This window comes from Aphelocoma coerulescens, chromosome 12 (assembly GCF_041296385.1).
Source record: "Aphelocoma coerulescens isolate FSJ_1873_10779 chromosome 12, UR_Acoe_1.0, whole genome shotgun sequence".
NCBI lineage: Eukaryota > Metazoa > Chordata > Aves > Passeriformes > Corvidae > Aphelocoma > Aphelocoma coerulescens.
In genome coordinates, this window is record NC_091026.1 from 14,933,146 (window position 1) to 14,960,850 (window position 27,705).

The 27,705-nt window shown below is 45.4% G+C and overlaps 1 protein-coding gene across 8 annotated transcripts in view; it reads right to left on the reverse strand.

The window, feature by feature from the left end:
- Positions 1-27,705, reverse strand: part of ADAMTS9 (ADAM metallopeptidase with thrombospondin type 1 motif 9) — an 82,683-nt gene that overhangs the window by 34,379 nt on the left and 20,599 nt on the right. For 7 of the 8 annotated variants that reach the window (XM_069027378.1, XM_069027385.1, XM_069027383.1 and 4 more), the window contains 19 exons: positions 27,279-27,420; positions 26,959-27,066; positions 22,297-22,442; positions 15,747-15,928; positions 15,512-15,648; positions 14,332-14,449; positions 13,977-14,072; positions 11,314-11,480; positions 11,076-11,205; positions 10,383-10,509; positions 8,560-8,770; positions 7,679-7,843; positions 6,393-6,557; positions 5,402-5,521; positions 3,542-3,646; positions 3,229-3,396; positions 2,767-3,051; positions 1,953-2,114; positions 1,198-1,374 (listed from right to left, as the gene is read on the reverse strand). In XM_069027378.1, coding sequence (XP_068883479.1) covers positions 1,198-1,374; positions 1,953-2,114; positions 2,767-3,051; positions 3,229-3,396; positions 3,542-3,646; positions 5,402-5,521; positions 6,393-6,557; positions 7,679-7,843; positions 8,560-8,770; positions 10,383-10,509; positions 11,076-11,205; positions 11,314-11,480; positions 13,977-14,072; positions 14,332-14,449; positions 15,512-15,648; positions 15,747-15,928; positions 22,297-22,442; positions 26,959-27,066; positions 27,279-27,420 — 2,911 coding nt within the window. The remainder of the gene's footprint in view (positions 1-1,197; positions 1,375-1,952; positions 2,115-2,766; positions 3,052-3,228; positions 3,397-3,541; positions 3,647-5,401; positions 5,522-6,392; positions 6,558-7,678; positions 7,844-8,559; positions 8,771-10,382; positions 10,510-11,075; positions 11,206-11,313; positions 11,481-13,976; positions 14,073-14,331; positions 14,450-15,511; positions 15,649-15,746; positions 15,929-22,296; positions 22,443-26,958; positions 27,067-27,278; positions 27,421-27,705) is intronic. The other variant, XM_069027379.1, reaches the window with a different exon arrangement.

Here is a 27,705-nt window from a genome sequence, read left to right on the forward strand (position 1 = left end):
TTACTTAAGGCATCCATGTTACTGAAAGCACCCACAGAAGGAGAGCAAGTTTTGGCAAGATGACTTTTCAAACCATGACAATTAAGGAAGTCCAGTACATTAAAAAACAGGTCTCTTTTTTCTTTTCCTATAAAGTGCTTTTGAATCAGATTTAAAAAAAAAAAATTCTTCAAATGCTTTTATAACAAAATACACAATAAAGGTTGACATCTATTTGAAGGCCATTCCAAAACAGACAGGTCCGTGGTTTTCCAGGGCTCCGGAAGCGCCTCGGGTGGCACTTGCTTTGGTGCAGGATTCAGAGCAGAGGTTGCTGCTCTAGGCAGGGAGAATTGCAAAGATGTGGCACCCAAAATAGCACCCCAACCCTGTGGTTCAGGGCTGCTCTTCCCTCACAAGAGCATCTCTGTAGCAGACTCCTCCAGTGGCAAAGGGGCAATGTAAGACATCTCTGCTCCAAACACTATTTTGTTATTGGGAAACTCCCAGGGTTTTAAGCCTTCCAGCACCTTGCTGATCATTTGCTGGCTTAGTGATAGAGCAGCAGTTGGAGATCAGGCTAGACAATCACTCTCCAGAACCAGAGAGATGCATGAGAATAGCTTACAGGTGCCTTTGCACTGTACATCACAGTCATATTATATGCACAGGAACAGAAAGAGCACAGGTGTGAATGCACCTTTGTTTCTATGTAGGTCTGTGTGTGGGCAGGTAGGGACATGCAAACACATCTATACATACTTATACATGCCTGGAAATTGGTGCCATTTAGCACATTCTCCCCAGTAATTTTGCGTTTGGCAGAGAACATGCGACTGGTAAACCAGTAGGTGCACAGTGCAGTATTACCATTAAAGAGCAGAACAATTTAGCTTCAATGGAAATGTACTGCTTAAATGCCAGGTGTAAATCCACATGCAAAAACTCAGTCAGAACCAAGATTCATAATGCACAGCACTTGCACAGTGTAATGAAATGGACAAAGGTGGCAGAAAGTGCCTTTTAAATTAAAGGACTCAAGCTCCCCTAATGTAAGCCCTTCCTGAACAGGTGTTATTCTGAATATATGGTAAATAATCCTCTGTAAGTGCAGTTTTAAGACATGAAGCATTAGCACCTTGGTTTGAAGCAAATTAAATCTGTTGTTAGGGGATATCTACAAAACGGTTCACAAAGAGAAAGAGTTTATGGTCGTACCGAGCTCCAAGGACCAGCACTCCAGTCAGCATCTCTAGGACAGTCCTGCACATTGCACTGCTCTCTGTCTGGTGGCTTGTCAAGGATTTCACAGCTCAGATCCGTAAACCTTTCTCCATTAGGGCGCTGGCACACCACTAGCCGTGTCCTTGTCCCTGCCCCGCATGGCTTCGTGCACTGCAAGTCAGCATAGGACAGAGCAGTCACTGTTGGGACAGCAAAAATACTGCCCACTGGCTGCCCAAAGCACTAGCACCTCTAAAAACCAATGGTGGTTTCTGTTCCAACTAATCCACTCCAGCCAAATCCCCCTTATGAGCCTCAGATGGACCTTCAGCTGCTTCAGCTTCTCTCCTCCTAAAGCTGTTCATGCTGCTCCACCATGATATTGCCCGACTCAATGTGATACGGGAGGTTTACATCTCCAACTGCTCATCTCAGATTAATTTTCAAAAGGGAGCAGTGCTTTTATTTAAAAAAAAAAAGGCCTTCAGTTAAACCTGGCTTCTCTTAAAAAAAGTCTTCATTTTTCTAAAACTTACTTTTGCCAGGGAAGAAAGTTTTCGCAAGACAAATGGAAACAAAACCACCACCCAGCAGTTGCTCAGGTTCATTCATTTATCAGAGGCTGCCCTTCAAGTTCCAATCTTTCTAATAAATGACACCACAATACCCCTCTCTTCTCCCATTTTTCAGCCACACGCTAATGAAAGTCTTGCCCTGGGCACGGAGCCCAGGATGGATGGTGCACTCACCTCTCCCCAGTTGCCATAGACCCACTGAGGGCAGGGGCCAGATTCGCATGATCTCTGCTCCATGGGTTTGCTTTTCTCATCGCAGTTATTTGCGGTGTATCCGTTTTCATCCTGGCACACCACGACCCGCCGCTGGAACCCCCCCGCACATGTGCTAGAGCACTGGAAGACACAATTGCCCATGGTTTCATTGAGTCCAGGAATAAGTTTGTATTCCCAGCTCCTTCCCAGTGTCTTGCACCATGGGAATATACCACTAGAAGTTTAATGCAGCTAACAGGCATTATTAAACTTCAAAACCCAGCTATTACCAATAGCAGTGCAATGACTTAGGAGCTGACTAAGCAAAGAAAGTAAATGCTAGCCTAGTTTTAAGCAGGTGAATAATCCCTGCTGCAGTGTTTGATATCCCATTTGCGCTTAATTCCCTTTAGAGACTTCCACGATAAAGCATTGCATACTGTTTGCAGTGAGAGTAGCTGGCATCGAGGCTCCGCTGTGCTTTGGCAACAACTCTGTTGTAAATGTCCCAGGAGACAGCCAAGAAGCAGAGGCCGGCCTTTGCCTCATGGAAAATGATGCTGTCAGCTTTCTGCCTAGAATACCTTGGAGATACAAGGTATGAGAGGCTGATAAGCGATGCCTGAGCCCTTCTGCAACACTTGCTTGTGTGAGCAGAGAGCAGACAGTGGGGTGAAACGTCCCTCTCTCTGTTCACTGTGTGCTGACTTCTGACTTCAAGAAAAGACTGAATTAGCCTGGGAAAGAAACAAAACCCAACAAAACCCAGGAATAAGAGAATCGGGGCACTTACAGCACCCCAGGGGCCAATCCTCCACTGATTGCCTCCCGGTATATGTGCACGGTTTTGGTTTGGGCTGCCTCCAGGGTGCAGTTTGAGGTGATGATTGGGATAGAGGAAAGGGTGGATGGGCCTGCCGTAGTCATGGCTGTTTGGATGACATGGAGACATGGAGCAGTCTTGCTCGGTGGCAGGGAGGTCGTCTGGGTCACACTCATTCCTATCCACCAGCTGGTCACTGTAATTGATGCAGATCACTTGTCGCGTTGCCTTACCTTGACCACAAGTCACCGAGCACTGCATTACAGTGGGAAAAGGAGACACAGTCACATTTCCAGTTTTGAAAACCAGCTCTTGCTAATAATGAACAGCAGAAAACCCAAATAACCTCACTTATAAAAGGGCAAGTGCAACAGATTAATGAAACACGTTTTCAGCAATGAGGTCTCTTGCAATAGACAGCGTTATGCTTACAGAGCTCCACTCCAAGGCTTTCCACTGCCCGCACGGTGTCACGGTGCACATTTCTGTGGCTGATGGCTTTGGAAGATGGAAACAAGCTGACTCATCAGCCACAGAGCCCTGGTCATCCCGGCAGCTGACATATCTCATCCGGGTTCCCTTCCCGCACGTTGCAGAGCACTAGGGAAGAGCAAAGAGCACTCTACTAGGAAGTTGCCTGACATACATTGCAAGGACTTTGTAATGAAAAGTTGGGCATATGCACTTAAAAATATCACATTGTCTACTGTAAAATAATCCTGAAAGTATTATGATGTGTGCTTACCGGTGTCCAGGATCCAAATCTCCACTGTGTCCTGTGAATGCCTGATATAGCTCTCTTGGCTTCAGGACTATTTGGATGGGGAGGACATACAGCTATTTCACAGTCCTGTACAGGAAATACATCGGGGAAAAATGAGAAATAAAGGATTTGCAGAGTCTTGGATTAAACCACCTCCTCTTCAATGTATTTATGAACAACATGCAACATCTTGAAACTCTATGACCTGCATATGTTGCGCAGGCAGGCTTCCTCCCTGCATCCCCTTCCTGAATCAGCAAAATTCGAGATCTATACTCCAAGGCCTTCACCTGCAGAAGTCTATGTGGACTTTTGACTTATTAGGAACTCCACAATAGGGATCCCCATAACCATGTGCCATCTCTATGCATTAAAACCAGATTTTTTGGGGCAAAAGATGAAAGTTCATTAAGAGTTCTGACATGAAGACACATCTGCAAAGCAACAACTATATATCCCTTCAAAGCTCCCTTCCTTTAGCACAAAATCTGCTGCCCACACAATAAAAGTTATGCTGCTGATTGCAGCCCTCTGAATCCTTGCAGCCCACCAGACCACCTATATCCATGTGCTAATCTCCACCACACACCAAGCAATGTGAGGTTTTGGGGACAGGCATGTAATTCTGCTCAGTCTTCGTACGGTGCCTCACAGGAGGGTTCTGTCCGGACCTTCTGGGAGGTCTGGCGACAGAAATTATAAACATCCATGACTTACTCCATCGAGTAGTCCTTGCCAAAAAGGAAATTAATAGTGATTGTCCTTGTGAGGGGGAGAGCAGCTTCTGACAAATGGCAATCCTGATTTCTGTTCTGCTGTGATTTCACTTATGCTGGAGGCGTGCATGCCAAATGAGGGCTGATGACAGGTGGGTTTGTTATCCCTTGATTGTAGTGCAACTGGTCTCCATACATGGGAAAAACAGCGCTTTCCCAAATATTGTAGCCTTAGGTAAACTCTGTGAGCTCATGCAAGACTGAAGCTGGGCAGGGCATGAGCACTACCAACTCTCCTAGATGACAGATAGATGGTAATGTTCTGTTTTATTCAGCTCCTTCAGACACCCTGGGCATATCTTCTGCTTGAAATGGGACTTTACATGTCTGCTTCCAAGCATGGAAAGCCTCTTCAGCAAATTTGCAAAGAGTGTGCAACATTTCTCAATTTATCTGGCCAGGGAGGAAGTGTCTGGAACTGTAGCTGTCACAAACACTACATTGTCACATGCAGCATACAAGAAATTATGGCCCTTCACCATCATTTGTCAGGACACAGCAACAGCTCTGCAGCCACATGAGCCCAGACTGCAGCCAGGTATCCTCGACTCCATGCAAGCCAAAGGAGGTGTCAAGACCTCTAAGGCCAATAGATACTGTCTCAACCTTCTAGTCTCTGGTTGTTATCCCATATTCATCCCCTGCAGCTTCTTTAGCTCACAAGCTCTTAAGAATTCAGCTTTAGTATTGCATCTGAACATACCCTCACATCCCATTGTATGACTAGAGCTCCATGGATATAAACCATAAGCAAAAGTAATTAATCTTCACCCACAAAGTTCTGATACTCCCATAGGTTGTCTGTTGCCTTTCTGGCAATCTGGTGCTTCAGAGTGTAAGGTGAACCACATGGAGAGGATGGGATGGGCACTCCCTGAACACAGCTCCATCTGTACCATTTCTACTACAGCAGGGTGCTGTGCTGCATCCTTCCAACAACCATGGAGCAGCCCAAGGTACTGCTCTGCAGGGCTGGCATTCAGCAGCAAGATGTCCCCTGAACCTGTAGCCTGGATGCCTCCATACACACACTGTGAAAAAGTGGAGACAAGGCAGCAGGATTTACCTGGGTATCTGTAGGCCTGGTTGCAGCGTTACAGTCGTTATCATCCACCACTGACACGTAGGTGCCCACAACACACTTCACTGCTCTCATCTGGTAGCCTTGGCCACAAGTAACAGTGCACTGGGACAAGACAGATGGGAGAAAAGAGCACTGGGTCTGAGTAACTGCTTTGCTTAGAAAGTATTAATCAGCCCAGCCTGTGTTTAGGCACATAGCAAGAGCAGCAAAAATAAAAGACAGTTTCCCTTCTGGTTTCTCTCCACTTCATGCATTTCAGCTTTAAATTAGGTCAAAGTTTTAACTCACTGCGGCCACCAGTGCCTTGCACGCTTCACTTGATTCTTCGGAAAGCAAAGTGCGAGCACTGAAATGATTTACTTTGCTGCACACATTAGAATCAGAATCTGGTAGAACCTGCATGATACCCTTCTTTAAAACTGGTTGTTCAGCCCCATGGTTGCATGAGCAGCTAATGAATAATTTTACTGATGGGAAATATGTCTGACTAGGACAACTGGTCTGGGTTTTTTGCTGCTTTTTTAAGTCAAGAGCTAACAGCTTTGTGAAAAAGCAGATGCCAGAACACTCTGGAAGAAATGAGTAATTTGTATTTTAACAGAAAAAAACCCCTCACTAACCCATAAACTGGAAAACATTAAAAGCAACAAAAGTTATTCAATGTGAGTAGCTTTTCTCTGAAAATTAGGCCATATATTTATGTGCCTAAATATGGATTTAGGAACGTAACCTTGGAATCCCCTTTTTTTGAAAATCATGGCAAATTTAGTATGACAGAGATTAAATTTAGCACAAAGGGCAGGTACTATTATTGCTGCCTATCCGCTGAACCCAAGCAAACAGAGGGCTGCTTTGGTGTGCAAATCAATTAACACAGTTATGCTGATGAATTTGGATGAAAGGGCAGTGCCCAGCTCCCGCCACCCTCATCCAGGTCCCCCCCAGCTGGGAGCCCTGTGGGGCTCCGTGGTACCTGGCCCCAGGGCCCCACTTGCCACGAGGCACACTCCTGCTGCTGGCACATCTGCACTGACTCCGGCTTTGTCTCGGGGTCGCAAAACCTGTCATTCAATCTATCTTCTCCAAACTGGCACCATGTCTGGCGGTGCTTGTGTCCTTTTCCACAGGTGACCAAGCACTGCAAGGAGAAAAGTGAGAGTTCAGGTGGTGCCAGGGATGCGCTGCCAGCTCAGCACCTGCCCTGGCACTGGAAAATAAACCTGGAGACCTACTGCAACCACAGCTTAAAAAAACCTGGTGCTGAAATGCAGCTCTTTAGCTAACAACACCAAGTCCTGGAAGACAGGAGAGTGTCTTGTCAACAAGAAGATTGCTATCAGGAGCTCGTCTAGAGCAGGAGCTGGAGCATGGAGAGCACAGCTGGGCCAGAATCCTTCAGCATGGGCAAAGTGAGATCACAAAGGATCTTGATTTCCAGCAGGTGTGAGACATGGTGCAAAGGCACAGCACTGCCCTGCGGGGTTTTAGCTGTGCACAACAGGGTGCTTCTAAAAAACTTGTTCTTTCTGAGCATGCACTTTAAGGGTCTTGGCTTCTGCAGGCTGTGAGCACCTCTTCCACTGCCCTGGCATGGCTTGGACTGCTACTACCTTGAATCAGAAGACATGTTTTGTAGAGAACAATCCCTGTTCCCATTTAATTGCTTTCATTATGCACTAAAAGAACATGATTCACAGAAACAAGAGAAATTTGGCCACAATGGTGATGAGCATCCTTTGAATACTGTTCTCCAGCACCCCCAGTCCTGCTGCAGAGACGAACCTATCAAGATAGCTTTGTTGCATTGCAAAACACACGAGCAGCAGTGGAAGAGGTAATAAACAGCAGAGAGAGGCTGAGCAAAACATCAGCAGGGTGAAATCCTGCCCTCCAGTGACAACCAGAGCTGCCAGGGCTCTTGAGGACAATCCCTAGGGAAAATGAGAGCAGAAGGTATTTTTCTTCCCAAATGTACAGCAGAACTATGGAAAAACTAGGGAGAAATTACTGCAGGATTGGAGAGACATTAACCCCCTCTGGCTTAGCAGGGAGGAAAGTGGCCACCTGACCAGTGCTACCAAGGCCAATGACTTTGCTGCCTGGATGAAACCTCCCTGTGCACAGGCTTGGGGAGACCTTCTGCAGGAGGCACAAACAAATCATGACAGCCAAGCAGGGAGGGAGACACCTCTTTGCAGGTACCAGCCCCTCAGGGTGGAGGACCAGCAGGGTGAGCCCACCTTGGTGACCAGCACCTACCTCGGACCAGTCACCAGTTTTCCACTGTGGGCATGAGAAGTCACTGCATCGCTGCACTGTCAGCTTCTCCTGCTGGCTGCACTTGCTGTCATCCAGGACATCGTTGTAGGTGTTCACACACATGGCTCGCCGCCGCCGCGTGCCCCCACCGCAGCTCTTGGAGCACTGCGAGGGACACACACCCAGTAAATATTTCCTGCCACCCTACTGCTATTGCCTCCTCTCTCTTTGCAGTCACTGTAGAGTGACTGCAGGAAACCTCCGGAAGAACAATTTATACTTTAAGTAACAGGCTTTTACTTTATGTATTCTTTTAAAAAGCCAATCTCGCTAAGCTTAATAAAATGTCGTGGCAATGTGTTTCACAAATTCATTTCAGGTTATAACCCCATTATTACTTTTACAAGTGTTGCCTTTCAGTTCTCCTAAATGGCTGCTGCTCGTTCTCATTTTAGGAGAGATTTACTCTCTCTGACCACCAACCCTCCTTCATTGTGCCCCCCCCGGAAATCCCCAGGCTATCAATCTCTCTGTGCCTGCATTCAGGAATTTTCTTGTTCATACAAAAGCTAAGATGTGTAAAGGAAACAAATTTCAGATGATGGCAACATCCTCCCCAGCTCCTGGCAGTGGTGACAGCTTTGATGGCAGAGGACAGCTAGCAGGGCCTCATGTAATGAAGACAGATGCTTAAAGTATAGATTCATTGCAGTGGAAGGTAAGGAGTACCAGGCTGATTCAGACTAGAGTGTACTCCAGAGGAAGCAATGAAAGCAGAACCACTGTGCCCATATTTTATATATATTCTGTTAGCAACCTACACAGCCCAATGTACTCCTGTGCAAGGAGCAGCATTCGCTGTGCCACGAAGCATCCCTTACCTCAGTCCAGGCCGAGTACCGCCACCCTCCCACGTTACAGTCTCCAGTGCACTTCTCCCTCGTGCTGGGCTTGGCCTGGCTGTTGCAGAAGCGATCATCCACCTTCTCTATCTTGCCCTCCAGCCGGCTGTACTTGGAGCAGTAGATATCCAGGGTACGGTAGCCCAGCCCACACTGTGCTGTGCACTCGCTCTTCCTTGCAATGTGCCACCTGGGCCGAGGACAGCAAACATCAGCCCTGGGCTCTGCAGATAACGTGCTCAAGAGTGTTTGACGGAAATAAGGAATATATGCTCTTGAACAGGAAGTTTTGGCTCTGTGTCACACTTCCCAATGCTTTGGGACTTTCAGTTAACCCTGGCATTGCTCCTTGAAGGGAAGAAACTGTCAGTAGGTCTCTCTTGAGCAAAACAAAGACAGCAAAGCCACACCGTAACCTTGTGGGACCAACGTGGCAATGGGAGTTCATGGCCAAGCAAGGAACAATGCTCTGAAAGCTTCTGAAAGCTTTCTACCCCATGCTCCCCTGCACCTGTCTCTAAAAAATAAAAGCTGGAAAATACAGCATCAGAAAATGACCTGCACAGGTTTGAGAGGTGTTCCACATTGCAGGATACCCACAGAGCAGTTTCAGCACTCCAAAGGACAAGCAAATGGCTTGCTACAAGACACTCAAGCCCTAGCTGTGTCAGCAGGGATTAGAGGTGTTCTCTTGACAAACAGATTTCCACCCTGCTGCCTCCGCCGTGAGATGGGCAACAAGGATGGTGCTAGAGGCCCTCAAGGACCCACCTGGGGATACACCCCTGCTTCACATCAGCCCAGCTCTGGAAAGATATGCTGGATAAGAGGCCTGATCCAGGGAGGTGCTGGAGACCCTGAAACCAACAGGAGCCCATGGCCCTCACACCTGACAGGGGTGGCTTCTGGGGGAGGAGGCAGTGACATCCTCTGGGGGTCCTGGAGACCCTCAGGCTGCTGCCTGTGCCTGTACAGGGAGTACAGAGCCCTGCTCCCAAGACAAGGGAGCAAACTCCAGCACAGCCCGGAGAATAAGATCAAGGGGATTTGGAGTCAATAGCTCCTGACTGGTGGGAGCCTCACATCCCTGCATGCCTTCAGACTCCTGCGTTTGCCCTTCTCAAGTTTCCAACCTGTTGCAATGGCAACAGCTGTTACCGCGACAACCCGGGCCTGCACAGCCCCGGTTTAACAGGGCTGGAGAAACCCCTTGGGAAACTCGGCCATCTGAATTGCTTCACCAGCAGCCGCTTAAGGCTACCATATTTAAGCCCCAGAAAGGAAAACAGATTGCTTTTTAAAGGAAAATGGGTTGTGATGATTTAGGCTGTGCTCCATCAATTCCAGCTTGCCAGGAATTCTCTGGGGACAGCCCCAAACCCATTCTACACTTAAGCCTATTCTTTGCTTTAAATAAACAATGATAAATCCAAGTCTTAGCTACTTTTTTGCTTTAAGTATGTTTTCCCCTCTTTGCAGGCTGTATATAGAATGGCTCTGAGCATTTCTGATCCAGGCAGATGTAAATTTCAGACCCTGTATTGCACAGATAGATTTTTCAACATTAGAGAATTTTTGTTATAGTTAGCCCTAATTGAATCGAGCAAGAGAAATGTAAAAAACATTGAAAAGTGCTTCTCAAAATACCACTGGTGGATGACAATCCGTCTTGGTTGACAAAGAGGCAACTACCAATCCTTTTCTTTTTCAAAATCTAATACCGGCTGGTGAGAAGTGCATGGAAAGAAGAGTAAATAATGAGTACACAATGTTATTTATATACACAGCTAAGCAGAGTGCACCTTAATTCACATTCAGTGTTACAAGGCTCAGTGGTGGGGTCAGGCTGGGGAACTCGATCGCATCGCTGGTCTGACACCGTGAGCTGATCTGACTCTCTCTTACACACAGGCTTCCTTTTTCGTTCTCCTGCACAGAGAAAACCAGCACTTGGTTTGAGTCATGCAGCGAGTGATCAATTCAGTTATTTCTCTTACACCTTTCGTAGTAGCATTTAAGAGATGTTTAGGTGTGCTTTCCGACCTCTGTCAGAAACAGAGAGAGAGTTTAAGATTAAGCAGAGTAGAAGGGGTTTATCACAGATGGGATGGAAACAAGCAGAGAGCTGCAGCACCCCCACAGAGATGGGCTCTAAGTGAGTATTTAGCAGGGTGGGCACTGGCAGTGATCGGATGTCAGACCCAAAACCAGACACTGGTGTATTTTGCAGCCTTAGGAAATGCCTCATGACCTTTTCTGTGCTTCAGCTTCCTCACTTGCAGACCAGGTTGTGAGGCTCACCTGGCTGGGAGGGGCTGTAAGGTGTCCTGCTCTGAAACCCTGAAGCATCTTGTAGGATGTTACCTACCACTGCAGTCCAGGGAAACAATCACACTCACAGGGTAAGAATCTCAGAGAAATCAGAGAGAGATCTGACAGCAATGCCCAGACCCCAAATGAATCCAGGACAAAACTAAGCCTTCCCAAGCACCCACCTTGGCAAAGCTTACTGCAGGGCTGCCATGGGCCATGCTCGTTCCAGTAAAACTGCTGAGGTTTGTCCTCAATAGGGATATTGAACGTGTAACGAACGTCAGGATTGTACAAGTTGCCCACTGATAAAACCTGAGAAGAAGAAAAATGAAGCAGAGTAAACCAACAGATATCACTGCCCACTATTTTCAGTCCAACAATGCTGGGCAGACTTGTCCATACACACAACATATACTTCACCTGCAGCGTTATTTCTTGCTCAATCCGATCTGTAGAATTAATTCTTTCAATAGTATTATCGGAGCCACTGTATTCGATCACAGCATTCCCAACTTTGATTTCCCTTTTAAACATACTGACGACAAAGTCTCCATTTAATATAAAGTCTCCTTGACTGTTAGATAAGGCTGCATAGGTGCAAAAAACAAGAACTAAAGAGGCAGAATTAACTCATACATACATAACAATGTGGGTCATGCGCTCTCAGTGCTCCTTTCCCTTGGGGGTGGGAGGAAAAGCCCACTGGCACTCTCAAACAGAAAGGATGTAAAGACAACAGCAGAGCTCTTGCAGACATTGTGCCTTCTCCTTTTTCCACTGGAAAGCCTCTTAAAAATGAAGGCTGAATGCCTGAAGTTGTTGCTAAACAGTTCATCCATAAGCCAATGCAGAGGTATCTAAAAGGCATTCTGGGCTGGCTGCTGCAAGGAGCACACATAGGCTGTATCCCCACACGTACCACAGAAATAATCCTGCCCAAACCTTTCCATTAGCTGTGTGGATAGGGTGGCTTCCCTGGTGTTTCCAGGTGTGTTCTTAGGGTAAATGCACACACCCTAATTACCTAAACATGATTTTCTAGTATATAATTACAGGGAGTTCGGTCAGTATCTCCCCCTTTCTTTTCCTCTCCCTCCTCCCCCCATACTTTTTATTATTTCAAATCTTAAGCTATGTGAGAGTACTGGAGGCTTAAAGCCTAAATGCTTTATAAAAGGAACAGTTTCCTGAAAACAGCAGTCTGCTGCACAACTTCACACTAACGCGATTATGTAGCTAATTTCCTAAGTTAGTTTCCCCACCATTTCACCCATCACAGCTCTGTTACTAAAAAGCCCCTGTACTCAAAAATCTAAACACCAAAACACCAAAGGGAAGGCTTTTCCATCAAATGAGGAACGATAATGAAGCAAAACACTGCTCAGTAGCAAACAGACATAGATGGAGAAAACCTCACAACGCAGAGGCTACACTCTAACAAGTTCCACACTTTGGAAGCTTTAATGTTATCAGGCAGTAGTAAAACTCATTAAAGGATTCCTTCTCTTTTACTGTATCTCCTGTAACAGTAAGTACATCTTGGACTTGATGACGACATCAAATCCCTCCTAAATTGTTAAGCAACTACAGGGTTCACAGTAACTGAGGGCCCAAGATTTCACACTCAGAGAGCTGCAAAATAAGTGGACACATGCATACTTCTCATTTGCTTCTAGTCAGGCCTAATGTGAAGAGATGCTTTCCCAGCAATATTAAAGCAACGTTAAAGAAGATTTGACTTCATTGTTTCCCAAGAAGATTAAAGGCCCTCCAAGAAGAGCTGAGAAGTTTGGGGCTCCTTCTGGGGTGAACCAGTTTGAGTAGGCACAGCATAGCGAGGATTGTTTTTTCCAGGAAAGAGGAATAATAAAACTTGCCTCCCTCCTCCAAGACAGAGAACTCTGAGACCTCAGTAAGGTTTTTTTGGTGCTGATGTGCATTCATGCTGTACCACCTCATCTTTTTGCCTCAATGAAGAGTCCAGCCACATGGATGGCATTTCAGACAGCCAAGGCTGTCAGCATTGCCTCCCTTTGGTGCATGGTAGTCTCTGGTACTTGTTTCTCAAGTGACTCCCTTTACCTTTGATGGGCTAGGGGCCATCAGCCAACTCCTCTTTTTAATATACCCAGTTACAGGAATTTGGTGAGATAAAACAAAATGAAGTGCCCTGTTGAGAGACGTAAATACAGGACCCTGGGCTACTGCAACACAACTGGTAGTGCAAGGCACAGGGTGTGCAGAAGAGGAGGACCAGAGACTCTGAGAGCCCACAAACAGGACTTAATGGCAAGATCAGCCTTCAACTAGCAGGCGTAACATCAGTCGTGATGTTCATTTGTATTATCTCTGCTATTGAACAAAAACAGAACTATCTATGGGGTGAGTTAGTGATCACGATGGAAAAGACACTCATGGCCATGCTAACAGCATATATGTGCATGCAGCAGAGTGGTCTAACAGAAGCATTTTCATCTGCCTCTGAAGACACAGTCACAGGTTAGAGAAAACAGTGACTATGAAAGTCCGTCAGCCAAAGGCCAAGTTACTGTTAGGTTTAAATCAAACCAGCATCTTTGGTGCAGGGCATTTCTTTACAGTTACGTGTCACTATCAGGCCTTGGTCTAAGTGAAATCAGAATTAATATTCTCAGAAGAATAGAAGACAATTTCTCTTTGTATGTGTTTGCACAAACATCTTTCAGGACATGGCACCAGCCAAAGCATGGTGACAGCAGTTGCAGTGAGGAGACTCCAGCAGAACTCAGAATCCTGTTTGGTTCCCAGCTTTATCCCTCAGTTCCCACCCAGGCTCAACAGTCCTTCACAGCCCTAGACAAACCCTAAGGGAATATTTCTTATAATTGGTGAAGTTACCAAATGTTGCATCTAGGACAGCATGAACAAAAATGAAATGAAGAAGATAAGGCTGGATGTTTGGCAGACATATAAAAATTCCCACCAAGAAAACATCTCCCTTAAATGAATTCTTCAACTTCCCTAGCAGAGAGCTGCCAGTAGATATATCACCACAACCAGACAACCTAGCAGATTTCTGGAGTGAAATAAGGAGTACAACTCACCCAGGTAGTTGTCATCCTCTGGTTTCCCTGAGTAACTGTGTTGACGCACATCAATATTAGTGGCACCAGCTGGGATGCGAACCACAATGTTATAACCTAGGAAAGATTTAACAGAAAGTCAAGGCTATTACACAGGCATTTCATTTGCTTTGTACAGGGGAAGGGAAATGAGCAAAGTTACCTCACATTACACAAGCTGATACTTTTCAGTTAGGGATAGCATAGTTATAAAATGGAATATACTATAGCTAGAAGGATTTTGTGGTTTACATCAGTGTTTTTGTAGATTAAGTGTTGTAATGGCTTTTACAGACCAACATTTTTCACTATGAAGTTTTTAGCAACAGATTCTTACCATAATGCACCGTGTTAAATGTGCCTGCAACAGTTTTGCATGAAGAATTATCCCCACCACAAACACCACATTTATCTCTTCTTGCTTTTGAATTCAGCACATGATCACATCCAGCTTGCTTTAAGAGAAAAATTGAAAAAAATAGATTGAGCAAATACAGACTAGAACAGCATTGACAAATCTCCTAATTAAGGCACACAAAAGCTGTTTATGCAAAAGGCTGCCGTGAGATAAAGCGGTTTGCTTACCCACATTTTTCCACTGACTTACAGTGTGGGCATCCCACAAGGTTTTACAACAAAAGGCTTTTTAACAAAGCAAGAATCAAAATGGCTGTTTGCACTAGGCAATGCCTTCAGTAGAGAAAAATTCTTGCATCAATTGTTCCCATAGAGAAAAGTGCGAAGAATGATTGTGAACAGAAATCTGGGGTCTGATCAGGAAGAACTGGGGCAAAACACAGAAGGAAGCAACACTGGGATTTAGGCTGAGACCTCCACACCCCTCAATAACTTAGGGCAGGTGTGCAAACATCTTTCACTTAAGTGTGTCCCAAGAAGAGCTGGTGAATGGTCTAGAGTAAGTCTGATGAGGAGTGGCTGAGGGGGCTGGGGAGCTCAGCCTGAAGAAAAGAAGGCTCAGGGGAGACTTTCTCACTCTCTACAACTACCTGGAAGGAAGTTGTAGCCAGGTGGGGGTCAGGCTCTTTTCACAGGTAACAAGCAATAGGACAAGAGAAAACAGCCTGATGTTCAACAGGGGAGGTTTAGGTTTGATATTAGGAAATAATTCTTCACCAAAAGGGTTGTCAAACACTGGAACAGGCTGCTCAGGGCAGTGGTGGGAGTCACCCTCCCTGGTGGTATTAAAGGACATGTGGATATGGCACTTGGGGACATGGTTTAGTGGTGGACTTGGCAGTGCTGGATTAATGGCTGGGCTTGATCTCAAAGGTCTTTTCCAACCTAAATGATCCTATGATTCCATGTGTGGCTCTTTGGCAAATCTGGAGGTTGGCACAAATGTCAGACCATTTAGGGCTCAGGGAGTCTACAGATGCTGCTGGCAGCCCCTGAGTGAAGAGGACATGCCAACAACTGCCTGGATCATGGTGCAGAAGTACCAGCCTGCCCTACAAAACTGCCATCCCCCTTTGGTGAAGAGGAAGGAAAATGATTACCCGGCAGAGGCCCTGCACACAGATGTCATTGGTGTCGGGGCCGCAGGGCGTCCCGTCGATGACCCGGTCCCGCAGCTGGTAATAGGCCGTGTTCCCTGCCACGCGGCAGAACAGCTTGCACCGATCCTTCATCAGGACTGTGGCGAGAGAAACCAGAAGCACGCTATCTGAACACCGTCATCCCAAAGCAGCAATGCAGGAGGCAGGATCTACATCCCCCCCCCCAGCCACTTACTGCCGCTGTATTTGGGAACCCAGCGCACATTTGTGGGAAGCCCATTGATATTGAAGTGTTTCCCATCAAAGTCGGCACACTGCTCGTCCCGGAAATCCTTCTTCAGCTTTGAGCATGGTTCTGTGTTGCAGGATTTAAACTTCATGCGACGACCCACGCAGTATTTCCCACCGTTTTTGGGTCTGCAGAGACAACACCAGGCTGGCAATGAGGTGGAATTACAATTCTGCAACCTGTTCAGTACAGTCAGGATTTGCAACAGCATTTTGTGGGTTCTGTCTTTGTGCATATCTTTAACTAATATCCCAGGCTGACAAGCAGGAAATGTTATGCCGGTGTCTAACAAAAAAGATCACATATTCAATAAAAAGGGATGAAAAAGAGAATATGTGCTTTCTGATGGATGCCATGGCAGTGAGAGAAGCCAGAGAGGAAGAGCAACATCTTCTTCCCCACCTGAGGATTTATTTTCACCTGAGGGATCCCACTCAGGCACTTGTCTCCTTACAACCCCATCAGTCCTATGGATTTTGTGGCTGAAAATTTGCCTTTGATTTAGTGGGTTGCAAATAACTAAACATCACAGGAGAAAAGGCTTCCTTCCCTGCAGAGGCAGCACTTAGTCCTTCAGGATTTCTAGCCCCAAATGTTAGAAATGTTAATGCTGAGCACTTTGAAATAACTTCCACATATTCCAGAAAGCACCAAAGACAGCCAATAAATAACTTACCCCCCTTTTATAGCAGGATGACACTGGTTTAAACTGGGGAGAGAGATCCCACCCAAGCCACATAAAAAGTGGATAAGCCTAGGAGAAGCTATCGTTTTAAATTTCCTGACTCACAGATTCAAGGCTGTAGTCATAAAACTATTTTTCTCACATGTAGATGGAGCCTTTGCCAGAGAACATCACTCTGAGGATTCAAAGAGCCTCTCCAAATGCCAGCAGTGGTGCAAGAATGAGCTGCACATCAAAATAACCACCAAACCTACATCTTCTACCCACCCCTGAAAAATGAGTGCCTGCACTAGCAGTGCAATCAGAAGAGCAGTGCAATCAAGAAGAGTGACTTGCCAGGCTCCAACATCCTGGCACCCACAACTCCTGCCTTCCAGGACTGTTCTTCAGGATCAGCTCTGTCTTGCCTGGGGACCAGGCACTCATCAGTGCCCCAGGGATGCTGGCAGAATGCTCCTTCCCTTGGAGCCTGGTTGGGAAGGAACACACAAAGGTTTGAACACTTGAAGACCCTTCAAGACGCAGATGAATGAGCGATAAATGGGAACCACCCCTGCCCTCAGAACAGAGATGCTCACCATGAGATCTCCACACTGCATGCAGCCAACACCTCTAACAGAAGGGACAGCACCCCCCTGCACATGCACAATGGTCTCTGCAAACTGTGAGTCAACAAGTTCCTGTAGCTGAACAGAACTTTTTTGGCATCTCTGCACCTCCACCACCCAGGAAGCCCAGCAGTGCCTTTTCTCCCACAAATAACAATTCTTCACTCTTACGCTCAAAAACTCATTGTGACTAGAGTAGCAGAGTTCCTGTGAAACAAATGGAGAGACAGAAGCATAGAACAGCTTGCCCTTGCCAAAAGATTGCCTGCAAAGCAGGGAAAAGCAGGCAGACTCCCCACCACCATCAGCACCACTAGGGATGCTCACAGGTCTGGCAGAAGGAGTTGCCTCCTTGAGCAGTTGCAGGTGAGAGGCTGTAGCACCACTAATTACACACATGGGATTTTTCCTGCCAGCATCCTCCAGCCACTGAGATCCTCACTGCTGTGGTGCAGACCCCTCTAGTCCTATCCTAAATGCCACGGAGTATGCATAGCCTGAGCAATAGCTACTAACACCAGCTCTACCTGCTCTGAGGGCAGTTCTCACATGCCATCTGGAAATGAAATTCCTGTCACTTACAAATGTTTCTGGTGTTTGCAATTAAGCTAGTACCAGTGATAAAAAGCCCAAGCAACTGCACAGTGCCCATTGAAGATTTTACACCACTTCCTAGTGGCAGAATAAGTCTAAACCTGGTTTTTACCGATTTAGTCTGTTGTTCACCTTGTTGTGACAAACAACTTCAAATAACTTACTTGATTACACTTGGGACAGCTCTAAGGCTATCCCAGCACAGCAGCCCCTTTAGACATAGCCCAAACTCCTCCTTGCCTTGCAGGCACAAGGGCAATTGCTGGGGGTTTCCCAATACCAGAGCCCATCCCATGCCTGCACATGAGCTACCTCTAGCTACAAAGGGACATCTCAACCATCTCACTACACAGCACACCTCTTAATCATGGCAGCAGCACACTTCAGACCTGGGTGAGTCTGAGTCATTCATGGAGGAGTTAACAGGATTCATCATTTTCACTTCAAAAGCATTTGTACCTCTGCAGGACTGTTGCAGTTTGACAAAGCCTCTGAGGTATACAAACCTTTAAGAGGGTATTTCTTTAAAAAAAAAAATTGCAATTACAACATTTTTACGGTAACCACATTGCTTCCAATATAAATCAATTTAACTAAAATGAAACTTTTTACTATTTAGATAAGGAGAACATGCAGGAGCCTCTTTTGGTTTTTTTTTAAGGTGTGTCTGATAAAATCCAAAGCCCCAAACAATTACTTAGTTTTCTCTTCTCTAGACATGACCCCTGAGATTGAGATAACACTAACACATGGACACACCACAAACTAAAGGATGCTACAGCTTGCCATCTTGTTGCAAACTGTCAACTTTGTAATCCTGGCAGTAAATCTCCGTGCAGACAGTGTTGGGGGCCGAAACACACTCACAATTCTGATATTTAAAAACAGCTCCAAACTCCCCGGATGGTTTCAGAGTGTCTCTTAGGTTACAATGTAAGATGTAACAAAACATTGTATTCTATTACCATCTCCATAAGCTGCTAAAAAAAGGTGGGGCAGTGCCCCTGATCATGTTTCATCCCTCCTGACTCCCTCCGGGGGTTAATGGGTCATCAAGGTCTCACTGCATGACTCATAAAATTACATCACCCCATTGTGAAATGCTCCGCCCAGGGGGAGGAACCACGCATTCCTACCTGGCTATAATCTGAGGCCTGGAAGACCACGGGAGCATCTACCACTGGATTCCCAGAGGATAAGAGCTTGACAACCACCACTGGAAAAGGACCAGACCCTTCTACGGGATCACCGCTTTGCCAGCACATCTGTCACTCCAACAAGGACGGTAGCCACTATTTAATTGGACTGCTACCACCACCCTGCCTGACAGGCTGTCAGGTTGTATTCTCTGTCTGTACTATTGCATTTATTTAATTTTCCTATTAAATTGTAGTTCTGAATTGGAATCTCTCACTGGTTTGCCTTCAAACTGGTACAGAGTGTTTTTAAGCAGCATTGCTTTTCACAGAATCTGAGGGACAGAAAAAGCTGACTCTGAAAAATAAGTCACCCTCATATAACATCAATTTTCAGTGTCATGAATAAATACAGCATACTTCACTCTGTGTAATATTTTTATGGATCATCAACAACGTACCACAGAGACAGAAGGGAAAGCAGCACATGCATAGAAATCTTCTTGTTTTGTTTCCATTTCCTTTCTCTCTCTGAATTAACAGCCAGCATGGACCCACTTTCAATCCAGTATCATTCCCCTTACAAGCTCCTGCACACACCCCAGAACCATTGCACTCCTCCCAGCAGCCCAGAAACTCTCAGGCCCAGGGAATGATGGGGTCTCATCCCCATTACCACCCCAACAGGTCTGAAATACATTATGCATAATCCATCACCTTGAGCATTTTCACTTGCAGATTTTGAGGCAGCACCCAGCTCCCAGCAGTCCAAGAGCACCAGGTACAGACACCCTGCCAAGAAGTGATGTTCTGGGGGTGCTTTGTACCTGCTGAGCCCCATGGGCAACAGCTCTGCCTGGGAGCACTCAGATTATCACAATGAAAAGTGCCAGGAGAATTAACTGCAACGTACATGTGTTCATCTGCACATTTGCCCTTGTACCTGTGCTCATGCGTGACAGCAGAAAAATCTGTGAAGTTCCAGTGTGCACAGATCAGTTTGAGATAGCCTTCCCTGCATTCCAGGAAGCCCGAGGATTGGGAATTGGTTGGTGGCTAGCACACTTACCTATACATGTGTTTACATGTCAGGCTCAGACAGTTTTCAGCACAGGTGGATATTTCTGTGATGGACTAAAATGCAAACGTGATCTGACTCGCATCCAGAGATAACACTCCCCCCCATCCAAAAAGCCATTCCTGAAAACAAGGCTTCTGGTATTGACATGTTATCAAATATGCCCTTTCCCGTAATTCTGCAACATGTCTTTCTTTGAAAACCAGGGCTTGCACCACAGACCCTCTGATCATGCACCTCAGCCATGGGCTTTTTCCTCCAGTCAAGCTCAAATTCCCATGTGGGCAATCTCGGTGGGAAGGGTCTGGTCTGGTTAGCAAATACATTCCTTCAGGGTATGTCAAAACAGTCTGCTGCCATTTCAGAGGCTTACAGCTCTTCCTGCATCCCTGCAGGATACTCATCCATGTAGGTGTCAGAGCACTCTACAAAGAGAGGCAGGAGTTGCAGCCTTACCTTCTGTACCATGGAGGGAATGGGTGTAATTTTCAATGTCAGATTTAACACAATTTTTACTGGATGCAAGATCTCGCCCCAGATCCTCATGCACAAAAAATACTTTAAAAAGCTAAACCATCTTTGACTAGAAAAGATTTACTGAGAATTATTTCAGACCTTACTTGAGGTATCTGGGTTGAGTTTTCTGCCTTCTACAACAGAGGAGAAACTGTCTATTTTTGAAGTACTTTGAGAAGGGGGAAAGGCAAGAGAGTATCCAGTGGGGTCTCATCCATTTTCATCATCTCAGCAGCCCCATGATAACAGGGACACAGGTGGTGGGAGCTCACACCGTGGTGTCAAATCACAGGCACAAACCAACAATCAGTGTAAAGTTCTGTGGATGGTGCCAGGACAGATGACTCCTCATGGAGACCTCATGAGGGGCTGGAGAAGAGAGGCCAGTGTCAGCACAAGGTTCAGGAAAGGGGGCCTGGAAAATAACCACTATCAATCATAAGGATTTCTCGGGCCGCTTGGTGCCACGTGTGGTTAGGTGCTTTTGCAAATCCCAGCCACAGCAATACACCTTCTGAAGCACCAGGATACAAACCACAAGCTACCAGGGAAGATGGAATTTCAAATCCCTTGGCTAGCCTTTAGGATAAAGGAGATTTTCTATCACAAAAAACTATCAGTCCGAACAGATGCCTCTTAGAAGACAGGAATATATCTCGCTGACAGCATCCAAAGTTTCAGCAGCAGAGCTGGAAACATGCTTTGTTTTTGTCTTTCCATGGCTACTGAAGACCATACGGAGTGTGCTGTCTCAGCACAGCCAGATGAGAGACCTTTGCACTTGTGTTTTTCTTAGCATCGTTTTAATTAACATGCTGGTGTCCTTCTCTCTCAGCCTCAACTTTTGACACTTTTCCAGCTGTGCTGAGCAGCCTCTCCTGTTACTATACCACCAGTGCCATAGGTATAAGCTCTCCTTTCTCCCATTAGCAGTGACAAAACTATCACTGGCACATCCTGAGTGGCAATTTCCTTGGCAATAAACCATCCAACACCAGTGATGAGAAATAGGAATCTTTTTAAGACCCCTCAGTGCGACCAGCCCCACAGACCCCTCTCCTCTCTGTATGTCAGTCCCAAATAAAAGCCCAGAAAGCCTCCTGCCCACTCCTTCTGCAAGAAGGCAGTTAAACAGAAAGCAGCACAATTCACAATTTATGTAAACAGGCTACTTTCATACCAGTTGCTCAAGCTATTACTATCACATCAGCTACATATTTGTCTTCTTGAAGCCCACAGCAAAATTCCCTGCCATTTCAAAGGGTGCAGGATTTTGCATTCCAGGCTGACAGCAAACATTTTTGAGTGCCACTTTTTAATGGGGCACAGATTTCTGCTGAGGTTTGGCTAGTCTGCACCAGCTGAAATGTAGCTGTATAAAGGATCAGCAGCAAAAGCAGCCAAAAGCTGCAAAACCAGACAAAGCAGGAATAAAACGGCAAAAAACTTTATTATAAAGGCCTGTAGGAACAGCTGCAGAAGCAACCAAAGCAGGGGTAAAATGGTGAAAAAGGAAGACTCCTTCCTTTCTCCCTCCTTTCTGAATCACAACTTTGGAGAAAGAAAAACACCTCTGGAAGTGGGACCCCAGCTGTGCTTCCACAAGAAAACAGAAGGTAATAAACCCATGCAAGTACCAGCTTTTTCCTTCCCTCGTTGGTGAATGGATCCCTTTTTAGAGCACTTTGCCCACAAATCAATGACTGGATCCTGCCTCACCCACCTTTGCCAGGCAAAGCCACCCATCCCCAAGGCAGAGCCATCTGTCCTTGGTGCCCACAAGGACTGGGGACAGCCAAAGTTGACTTCAGCCCATCTGGGCAATCCGAACTGCTTTTCCCCCATCTCACCCTCTGGCACTTCCCCTCTGTGCACTCACTCAGGCCTGTTGCATTCTCGAATCGCCGTCTTTATGCCGCCACCACAGGTCCTCGAGCAGGCCCCAAAGGGGCTCCAGGTGCCCCATGCTCCGTCTGTCACCGGCGCCTCTCGCTCCTTGGGCACGCACATCCCAAACCTGCAGTGCTGGGTACGAAGGAGAGACATGGCAAAGGTGGGACTGTGTTGCTTTGCATTATGAGCGACTAACAGTGACAAGCCCGGGCAACAAGACTCAGCCTCACTTATTTCTCAGCCACACACGATGATTTTGCAATCAAATAAAACTGAACTACTTTATATTTTGCCTGTCACCCCCATATTTTTCTTTCTCTGTACCCTTAAATGGCAAAGTGAAGGCAAGGTGCTGAGTCCGTGGAATGATTTATGGGATGAAGACTGAGGACAACAGCAATCACTGAATATTCCCTGCTTACTGGTGCTGAGCAGCACAGCAAAGCTCACAGCACTGGCTTTTCAAAAAGCTGCTTTATCTGATTTCCTGGAGAGCTGCAGAAACTGTGCCGTGCCAGGGGAGGAGACAGGCAATGAGGAGAAACACCAGGGAAAACTCAAACCTCCCCACAGCTATCCAGCAGCAAACTTCCAAATCCAAAAGGCGAATAAAATAGAAAAATGAATTCCTCAACCCAAAGTGGTTTTTTTTTACACACAGACATAACATGGGACTTGCCAAGACCTGGTCTACACTTCCATTTTCCAGCTATGACTCTTTCTTTCTTTTGTTTGGAAAACCAGATTAAGTTATCTTGGCAAGCCCCCCATCCCCCTTTTCATGGTATAAATTGCGTCCTTTGGGGTATGTTTACCAGATGTACTAAACAGACTTCTGCAGAAGTGAGCTCTAGAGAAGAGTCACCCTCTGGCCTCACCACAGTGCATGGAAAGATGTCCCCTCTCAGTGAACAGTGCTTGCTACAATTGATTTAAACCCAGAGATATGCAGATGCCTAAATCTTTGTAATTATGGGAAGCCCAAACATTGCTGATTGCTCACAGATTTCAAGAGGCTACAGACTACAGATTATAGGTAGAGAGCATCACTAAAATATTCCCTTGCAGTATTTCTGTGCACCAGGTGCTGCTCAGATCTTTATGGAAACAGGGTCAAATTCACTGATGCATCATGTTTTTCCACCCCTTTCACTAACAGCACAACGCTGTGTTCAAGACACACCACAAGCTCATCCCGCTTTTTTAGACACCCTTATGAACCACATTGGATAAAGCTATCTAGGAAAACAGAGCAGAATCAAGCTGTCATGGGGCTGTGCATCCCACAGGACACCAGCTCTGCAGCACACGGACACCTTTTGCCCATGAAGGCTGACTTGTTACATTGCTTTACTGATGAATAAAGCTGATCTCAGATGCATTTACCCATGGACATGGTTTGCAGGACAGCTGAAGAACTCATAATTTGAGTTCTGCATGTGGTGTTTGCTCAGAGACAAGCATGGTCTCTAGGATGCAACATGCCCGAGATTTGCTTTCATCCGAAGATCTGATTCCCCAGATGAAACTGACTACAACCCATCTGCTACAGTAAAGGACAGCAATAAAATCAGCTGAAATGCCTGTTTCTTTGCTGCAGGATGAACACTTATGATGTACAACTCCTCCTGGCATTTAGAGGTTGAAAACCTGAAGGTTGGGGTCCCTATACAGGTGCAAAGAGGTCTGACAGCTATCATTAAATAACAGGAATACATGACACCAATCCAACAGTGCTGTCCCAGTGGAGAACTTCTTGCAGCAATGTTGATGCTCACAGCTAAATATCTAACTAGAGACATGCTTGGCACCACTGACCCAGGGAAGATGACTGAATAGCTAACTAGTGAATGAACACAGCTAACAGACCGTGACATGACCTATATGTCTCCCATCCTATGGTTGAGTATTAACCAGGAAGTCATCTACATCCATTGATTTTATTAAAAATTTGGGGTTTGGAGTTGATGGTAAAGCAAAGCAGGGGAAAAGAGCAGCTGTTTTAAATAAATTGCAAGATTACCTTATGAAAACGCAATGGTGTTTCTTGGAACCACACTGCGAACAGTCTGGCTATGCAACCTTTGTGCCTTTCGTATTTTAAAAATAATTTCTATGTTGAGATCCAGCAAGAAAAACTAAAAAGCCTGCCAGGGTCCTCTTTCCTATAACCTTACAGCTCACAGAATGAAGAGAATAAAAGGGGGGTTGTCTGGAACAAATTCAGAGTATCTTAGACACACAGTGGAGCTGGAGAGCACTGGCAGGGATGGAAGATATTACAGCAGAATTTCCTTTCCTTTGTCTTGCCACTGGAGTTCCAGATAATTCACCAAATCCAGTTCCCATCCTTGGGCTGGCTGGCTGAATGGAGTAGCAGGGGACAGAATGGGGTGTGCAGCTCCATGCCTGCATAAGAGATACACTACCTGCTGCCACAGGGCAGCAGACACAAATCATTACTATTCAACTACTCTTCTGTTACCATTCTTTAAACAGCCCTGAAAGCCACAAGGGAGAGCAGCCCAAATTTACAATCCTCTTTATTTTCTTTCAGAGATTTATCTCCACCCAGCAACGAGCTGGTTCTGTGGAACACGATAAAACTACACCCAGCAAAGCCAGACTCTGGGCTGGGCTTATGGCTTGATTTAGCACTATCAGATTCAGGGTCCTCACATGCAAAATATGCATAAGTTAATACTCTCGTGTTGTTTTAATGCCCTTGATTTAAGAGTAAATGTAGAGCCCAGTTAAATCTACATCCAGTAGTTTTAGCTAGATCTCTTTTTTTAGCTATTCAGGCTCTCTTATTTCCAAAGATATCTCCATAAAAAACGGTATGGTATTTTTTCCATCTGCCAACCCATACAGCACAGGCTTTAAACATGCAGACTTGAGCCATTAGTCAGCAAGTAGCAGTTTGACAGGGCTCCTGGCCACAGCAGAGTACCAAAATAGCAATTTATTCCAAGGGAAAGCACTTCAGACTCGCACCTCAGCACTTTACAAGCCCGAGTAAATACTAAGCAGGACAGAGTTTATGATGATCCAAACTTTAAGCTTGAGTTAGACGAACACACAGACAGAAAATTACTCTGTAAAGCCCTTTTGTGAGAACACATTTAAATGCCTGAACATGAGTGGGCTGCATTAGCTTTTCTTAAGAGCCCATCTGCACTCAGCTGAGAAGTTGAGATCACACTTGTCTAATTTGTCTAAACTTGTCAAATTGTCTAAATTTGTGGCCTGAAATGTTTTTGCTCACATGGTCTTTATTAACAGCCATGCAGCTGGACACTGCATGACACAAGGCAGCTCTGAAGGGGTGCTGATCTACTCAGCTGCTGCTCTTTGCACATCACTCTGGTCATACCCAAAGGTAAGTGCAGGTTTGTTGCAGCCCAGATTTTTGGAATTTCAAGAAAATTTCAAAGTTATTGCTGATCTTTCAGCAGTGAGCAGATCCCAAGCTCACCAACAGAGAAGCTGAGGGCACAAGGTCTCAAGTCAGGGACTCCACAGATACCTACACTTTAGCATATGTATCGAAACAGGGGGATTTTACACAAAAACATTAAATAGACATTCCAACGATATCTCTAATGCACATTCTCAACCATAAAAACAAATCTGCAACTGCACTTTTCCCTAAGAAAGGAAGGCAAATTGATACACGATGCTCATTGTCCTGAAGGAAATCAGTCAAGCGTCGTTGAACAATCGAGTTTTCAGACACATGGAACAAAAGATAAATTACCAAAGAGTTCCACAGCCTGTATGGAAAACTATATTTAAAACAGCATCCAGAATTTTTTTAAAAATACATTTGAGAGAATATGATTTAAAGCTTTGACTCTTTCCAAAAAATCACATTATTATTATTATTAATACTAATTATATAATAATGGTAATAATATTGCTCTTAAAAGCTGGAAAAGCAAAGTTTTAAGCTATACCATGTAGAATAACATCACACTATTTTTACTAGACACAGATGGAGAATACTTTTGTTCAGACAAATGGTAAGAACCAGTTAGCATTTTTATTCAAAAGCTTCAGTATCTCAATAAAAGAAAAATCCTCTCAACTATTTTTCTGCAGATACGAACAACTAAAAATTAAACACTTATCCTAGAAACCACAATGCTAGCTGGAAATTAACATTGCATGTGGAAATTGAAAGTTTCTATGAATTACAGCCAAAAATGTTCCATACAGAAAATGTCAACCAATTCTATATTTTACTCTGAAGTTGTCAAGATGAAAAGCCAGCTGACAAGTTTACGTTACACAGAATTACTAATTGCTCACATCACATAGGCGATTTCTAACAAAAGCTTAGGGAAGCTTTGCAGAAGTTTTGCTCAAAAGTTCACTCAAGGGCATGAATTTAAAAAGATAAGCATTCCAGAAGGAATTTAAACAATGTTATGCTAAGCAGCCAACTTTAATCATGTTATCTGGGCTAGAGATGGCCCAGGCACCACCGGGCTTAAAACACATCGAGCTGCTTTGGGCTTCCACCACTGCAGTCAGAGCCATGCCCCACACAACTGACATTAGGGTAGGATGATTTTGACTGATATCCTCAGCCTGAACCCAAGAAAATAGAGCCATGAGGCTCAAACCACCAGGTATTACAGACCTTTCCAGGCTCGCATTCTGTCCCATCAGCCCAAGGTGTGTGTTGGGTTCGACATCCCTTGTGAGCACCATCGACGTTGATACACCAAAGTCGCCGACACTGCATCTGCTTAAGTGATTGCAGAGATTGAAACATTAAATAAGTGCCATATGCCTTACCAGACAGACAATCCTTTATGAAATTATCCCCCTAGGATGTATCATTAACTCACAAGCTTGACAGTAAGTTGATGGATTGTGGGTCTGCCATTCATCCAAACCCAGGAGACCTTATTTTGCTCTGGCAAAACCAGGAAAAATAAGGTGTGAAATTTCACTTACCATATAGGGGCACACTTGGGATCCGGGTCCAAAAATTAACTCACATTGTTTGTTGACGTCATAAATCAGCCCTGGGAGCTGCTGAGGCAATGTGTAAGTTCTTGATGAAGGTTCATCAAGCAAACACTCCCCATAACCAGTGCTACAACACAAATCAGAATAATGGTGTTAAACAGGAGGCGATGAGATCAGAAACCACTTGTGTTTGCCTGAATTAGCCTTTGGGCAGTTGTACACCACATTTGCCACATTTAACAAGCACTACAAGAGCTACTGCAAACTCATGCACAGGAGGATGTGTTACCCATCCACCACCACCCTTGTACTGTGACAACAACCATCCACCACAGCACAGTCAAAAGCATTTCTGATTGTGCATTTAGTTGCTGAGCAAGTGCTGGTACATTTTTATAAAGAATTCAGAAAG